The sequence below is a fragment of the Engystomops pustulosus genome, chromosome 5 (genome assembly GCF_040894005.1).
Source record: "Engystomops pustulosus chromosome 5, aEngPut4.maternal, whole genome shotgun sequence".
Lineage (NCBI taxonomy): Eukaryota > Metazoa > Chordata > Amphibia > Anura > Leptodactylidae > Engystomops > Engystomops pustulosus.
Window position 1 is genome coordinate 167,492,146 of NC_092415.1, and position 6,087 is coordinate 167,498,232.

At 38.7% G+C, this 6,087-nt stretch overlaps 1 protein-coding gene across 1 annotated transcript in view; it reads left to right on the plus strand.

Annotated features, from left to right (window-relative positions):
* Window positions 1-5,757, plus strand: part of HIBADH (3-hydroxyisobutyrate dehydrogenase) — a 78,628-nt gene extending 72,871 nt beyond the window's left edge. Inside the window, exons 7-8 of the mRNA XM_072153723.1 lie at window positions 1,960-2,116; window positions 5,153-5,757. Coding sequence (XP_072009824.1) covers window positions 1,960-2,116; window positions 5,153-5,311 — 316 coding nt within the window. The 3' untranslated portion in view covers window positions 5,312-5,757. The remainder of the gene's footprint in view (window positions 1-1,959; window positions 2,117-5,152) is intronic.
* The last annotated feature ends 330 nt before the right edge of the window (window positions 5,758-6,087 follow it).

Here is a 6,087-nt window from a genome sequence, read left to right on the forward strand (position 1 = left end):
TGTTTCTGCATGGCCAAGCTTTGCTTTATTAGGATCAGTAACCTTATCAGCAGTTGACCCAGAACTCTAGTGCATGTCTGCAAATAGAAGGAGACCATATGTCACATCTCCATGTAAACTGCTTCCTGGGCAGCACACTTTAATGAAGATTTAATAATGAGCATATGCGAGAACTGTACAAGGAGAGCGCTATCTGGATAGGATCTTGTAAACCGTTAACTGGCTGTTTTACTCTGCCATTAGTCTACTTTTCCAGCTCTGTTTCACTGTACATTGAAAGTTGAAAACGACAACGTCAAAGTATATACTTGAAGCACTTCCCATCTTAAATTTTTACTTATTTTTTAATTTAATGAATTCTTTGTAAGGAACACAACAAACACAAATATTTGCATCTTTTAAGTGCTCTATAATACATTGGAGCAATATTAACCATACATAAATCCCAAATACTAAACATTTAGCACCGTTATTTGTGGTCACCCATAAAATGACATTGTTCATTGGTGCTTTGACCCAGTCAACTGAATGAGGCTGATCTGCAAAACAGATAAAACCCGTAGAAGAAGAAACCACAAAACCTCTCATCATCCCACCCAATGTTCATCGCTGGAAACTTGTATAAGATCTTTAGCCATGTTCCATACTACTGGCATGACCGCTGGGTAATGACAGTATGTACAGCTTGGGACCTCCAGTAATGCAGAAGTCATGCCATAGGACTGGAAAAAAAATATTTTTGCATCAGAGACTGGAAGAGTCACAGAAAGACCTTTGGCCACATCCCTTATTGATGATTTCTTCATTGTTAACAATGCCCTGCGGAAACAGATGATCACGTAGCAAATCTTCAGGCACATTTAAGGGAGATGAGGCACCCAGGTGTTGTACCTGACCTCACCAGGCATCATCATCTAAGCTGCATGGGGAAACAATGGGCCTCAGTGATGTTCACTAATGAAAGTCTATTCATTCTTGGCTAAAATGGTGGTCGCCAATGTTATTGGAGACATTGAGAGGGCTATGTATCATCCACTGTAACAGGCTTGCCTGGTGATAAGTGTGGGCCGGTGTGTCTAGTCAATACACAAGTGTCCTACACTTCGAACCCGTCACTGTACCATTCACATACCACTGGAACTTTATTAATCTACTCATTGGGCCTTTGCTTGAATAACGCAGGTCTAATTTCATCTTTATGGCAGACAATCCACAAGCTGATTGAGGTCACATCATTAGGCTACAGCTGCTCTAGACTGGGGTATCTTAAATGGAGTGGCCAACACTTTCTCCAGAAAAATATTTGTTTTGCACAAATTTCACACAAATATCCTCAACCTAAAAGTTCCCAAAGTTTAACAGAACCATAATATGTCGTCAGTATGGTACAGGGGCCCTAATGTACCTTTTCATATTTCTTGTACAGAATTTTTTTTCTTTATCAAATTCGGTGGCAGAAATATTGGGATGTCCCATTGGATGTTACATTATGATTTTTTTTTCTCTTCTAGTAGCCTTGCTTCTAGGGCACAGTACTTCTATATGCTGGCTACATATTACACACCATAGAGCAAAAGCGTCAACTTGTATCTTCTTAATTTTTTTAATTTTCTTTAGTTTAACCCTATTTTAGTGATGTCTTCTGGTGTATTTTTCTGATTTCTTCCATATAAGCACCATGTAGTTGAAGATCTTTTAGCTCTCTAATGGAAGCACTGGGGTCACTGCATAGCATATGTGCTAAATCTCTAAATAGAAGCTGTAAACAAAGAAGCATAACATGATGATGGATTTATGCCTTTTAATTTATATTGGTAGTCTATCTTTCATATCAATGTTCTAGCATTTTTGGACACCTAATAAAGAGTGAAAAATGACATTGTATTGCTTGTGTGTAAAACAATTCATCCGTGTCAAGATGCATTTGGACATTAATATGCTTTCCTTGACCCTTTATAGATTAGGGCTTGACCCAAAGCTGTTGGCCAAAATCCTGAACATGAGCTCTGGACGTTGCTGGTCAAGTGATACGTATAATCCTGTTCCTGGGGTAATGGAAGGCGTTCCCTCGGCCAATAATTACCAGGGTGGATTTGGAACAACTCTTATGGCAAAGGTAGGTTATTATGCAAATTTCAGTGATACATTGCTTCTGTGTGTACCAGCCTATTAAACTGTTAATACTAGGTTTATTATGTTTTAGAGAACAATAAAGTGTTTAATCAATTGTCTGCTTTTGGGTGACCTTTCTATGGTGAATGGTCTCCCCCGAGAGAAGAGGTTATTCGTATGAATTATACAATCCATCACACTGAATGGGAATTTTGAAGAAATACATTACACTATTTCTTGTAGGCACATAGTAGTAATGTGATATGCCCATACATCTGTCCATGTGTTTTCCTTTTCATGTCAAACACAGCGTATAAAGTCTGTTTCGTGCTTGATTCAGTAAGAGTTCTCTATTCTCGTACTTCCTCATCCTAGTCAAAAGCTAAACCAGTTGCCTACACTGTACTGAAGAGATGCAAAGACTTGGAAACACTGCTGTCTGCAGTTGGGAATCTGTTTTCTTATGGAATAGTTATATTTGTTTTGGGTTTACTCCCGCATCATGCTATTAGGCTTCCTGAAAGTCATGCTTGATATTAAGGGGGCTGCCTTACAAGGTATCAAAAGAGGCAATGTTTTCCTTGTCCCATCCAGGAAAACTTATTTGCATATATCCCAGAATGCTTCATCAACTCAGTTATCATCTATGCCAGTAAACCAATAGTCCACGGACCCTCATATATTTTTATACATACAGTTAATGTAGGTGAAAGTTGTTTACTGTATATGTATCCCAAATTTAAAGTTTATCCCATTCATTGGGCTTATGTAACCTGAAATATAACTTAATCTGCCACCTCCATTTCCCATTAATGTAACCCTGCTACTTTGCTTTCTGTTCCGCAGCATAGGATTAGCTAACCCCCACCCCTACCCCCGTGTCTGGCAAAGCAGATTTTAGAAAGCAGCAGAGAGCGTTTTGAAACGGCCTGTAGATCTGTGTAAACATACCTATGTGTGTGGCATTAGTGGCAGCAGGACTGTGAGAAATACATTTTTATTACAGGATTGTAGCTTTACTTGGAGCACTTGGGGGGTGCTCTGATATCTTATCAAAACAAAGGGGAGAGGCTGTGCAGCAGTTAAGGTAAGAACGTAAGAATTCAAACACCAGTGCACCAAAATCCAGCTACAATCCTGCAATACAAATGCATTTTTTCCAGTCTTGCTCCTACTAACGCACACACAATGTGATATGGTACACAGAACTCCCAGCTGCTAATTGTCTGGAGCTTTGTATTGTCACATTTGCAAGAAGAGGAAAGCACATAACCCCTTTACATAGATGGAGGCTGTCTAATTGCTGTTTTTTCCTATTATCTAGAAAATAGTATGACTTTAAATTGATGTTCTATGAAATAATTCCATCCAGGTATTAAGACAAGGCATATTACAGGGTGTTACTTGGATTTTAACATGAAAAAATTATATAAATTATGTATATTTTTAAATAAAATATAAGTGATCTATCGGCATCCATAGAATTAAATTAACAATGGAATATAAAGTGCAGCCATTGCTAAGATCAAAAAAAGTTGTTTTTTTTTTTTGCACATTTATGTACACTTGCATCCAATCTTGACACAAAAAACAAATGTAGATATTTAATTAAACAAGAAACTGAAATATCACATGTTCATAAGTATTCAGTCCGAGCTGTGAAACTCTTATTTAACTTGCATGCTGTCCATTTCTTTCTGATCCTCCTTGAGATGGTTCTACTCTTTTATTGGAGTCCAGCTGTGTTTAATTAAACTGATTGGAATTTATATAAGACCTCACAGCTCACAGTGCATGTCAGAGCACATGAAAATCATTAGGTCCAAGCAACCGCCCAAGGAGCTTAGAGACAGAATTGTGACAAGGCACAGATCTTGCCAAGGTAATAAAATAATTTCTGCTGCACTCAAGGTTCCTAAGAGCACAGTGGCCTCCATAATCCTTAAATAGAAGAAGTTTGGGATGACCACAACTTTCCAAACTAGGCAATAGTGGTAGAAGTGCCTTGGTAAAAGAGGTATAGAAGAACCCGAAGATCAGTGGGGCTGAGCTGCATAGATGCAGTAGGGAGATGGGAGAAAGTTTCACAAAGACAACTATCACTGAAACCCTCCACCATTTGAGGTTTATGGCAGACTGTGCCGATGGAAGCCTCTCCTCATTGCAAGACACATGAAAGCCGCATACAGATTGCAAGAAAATACATAAAGGATTTCCAGACTATGAGAAATAAGATTCTCTGGTTTGATGAGATGATTAAACTTTTTGGTGTTACTTCTAAGCGGTATGTGTGGTGAACACCAGGCACAGCTAATCACCTACCAAATACTGTCCTAAAAGTGACATGTGACGGCAGCATCATGCTATGGGGGTGTTTTTCAATTGCAGGAACAGGACGTCTGGTTGCAATTGAAGGAATGATGAATGCAGCCAAATACCGAGATATCTTGGATGAAAACCTCTTCCAGATTGCTCTAGACCTTAGACAGGGCCGAAGGTTCACCTTCCATCAAGACAATGACCCTAAGCACACAGCTAAAATAACAAAGCAGAGGCATCAGAATAACTGTAACCTATCGTGACTGGCACATCCAGAGCCCTGACCTAAATCCAATTGAACATCTCTGGAGAGGCTTGAAAATGGCTTCCATCCACGTTCAACATCCAACCTGAGGGAACTGGTGAGGATCTGCAAGGAAGAGGCAGAGGATCCCCAAATCCAGGTGTGAAAGACATGTTACATCATTCCAAGAGAACTCATGGCTGTACTAGACTAAAAAGATGCTTCTACTCAATACTGAGCAAAGGGTCTGAATCCTTAAGACAATGTGATGGTTTCAGTTTTTTTTGTTTAATGGCAAAAATTGTCTACGTTTTTTTTTTCTGTCAAGATGGGGTGCAGGGTGTACATTAATGAGAAAAGACTATTTTGATCTTACCAATTGGCTGCAATGTAATAAAGAGTTTAAAATGTAAAGGGGTATGAATACTTTCTGTACTCGCTGTATATAGCATTATCTAATTAATATTTTTATCATAGGATCTGGGTTTAGCCCAAGACTCTGCCACAAACACGAAGACTCCAACCCCCCTGGGATCCCTCTCACATCAGGTGTACAGACTAATGTGTGCCAAGGGCTATGCCCAGAAGGACTTCTCCTCCGTCTTCCAATTTTTACGTGAAGAAGAAAATTTGTGAGCCTAGTTGTTAGATGCTTCCCTCCCCCCAAAAGAGAAAAATGTACTTTGGTAAAGTCTAAAGTATATGGAAAATGTAAGAGATTAACTAAATCATTGCAGAAATGTCTTGAACACAGCAATCCTGTTTTTGAATACTGTTCCAATGGTAAAAGTTCATAGGCAATTTTTTTTAATTGCTGTACAGTAAGGTTACCAAACCTGCCCTAATGTCTACTCACCCGTTACTCAGCTTTTATAGTACTGAACCTGGGGCCACAGTAGGATTCTGCATTTTTTTTTTTTATACCGTTGTCAACACATCATGTTGCGTTTAAAAAAAGAAGAGTAAGTCATCTAATATACGTCTGTTATTAGGTGTTTTATGGGATGTTGGTAGCAAGGATTTTTCTGGACTTGTCTGACAAAGTATCATGATCTCCTTTAATAAACAATAGAACAAACAAACTGTTTATTTTGTCTTTTGTCACAAACTTCAGCATCTAGTCTTTGAATAAAGCACATTTTATTCTCAATAAAAATGAAGTTTCAAACATGTCTTAACTAAACACTTATGACCTTATTGGGGGCGTTGTTTTAAAAGATCAATGATCTGCTTTACCAATTTTACTGTGCGACAGGGGGCATTGTCCTTCATGAGTGATAAATGCAAGGAAGGAACCATGTGTTAACGAAGGTTGTGATACATCTACATGGCAGGGTGAGTAAGTTTGTATGAGAGGTCCAACTCCTGCTATAGAAAACATTCCCCAAACCATGATACTTCCTCCATCACTT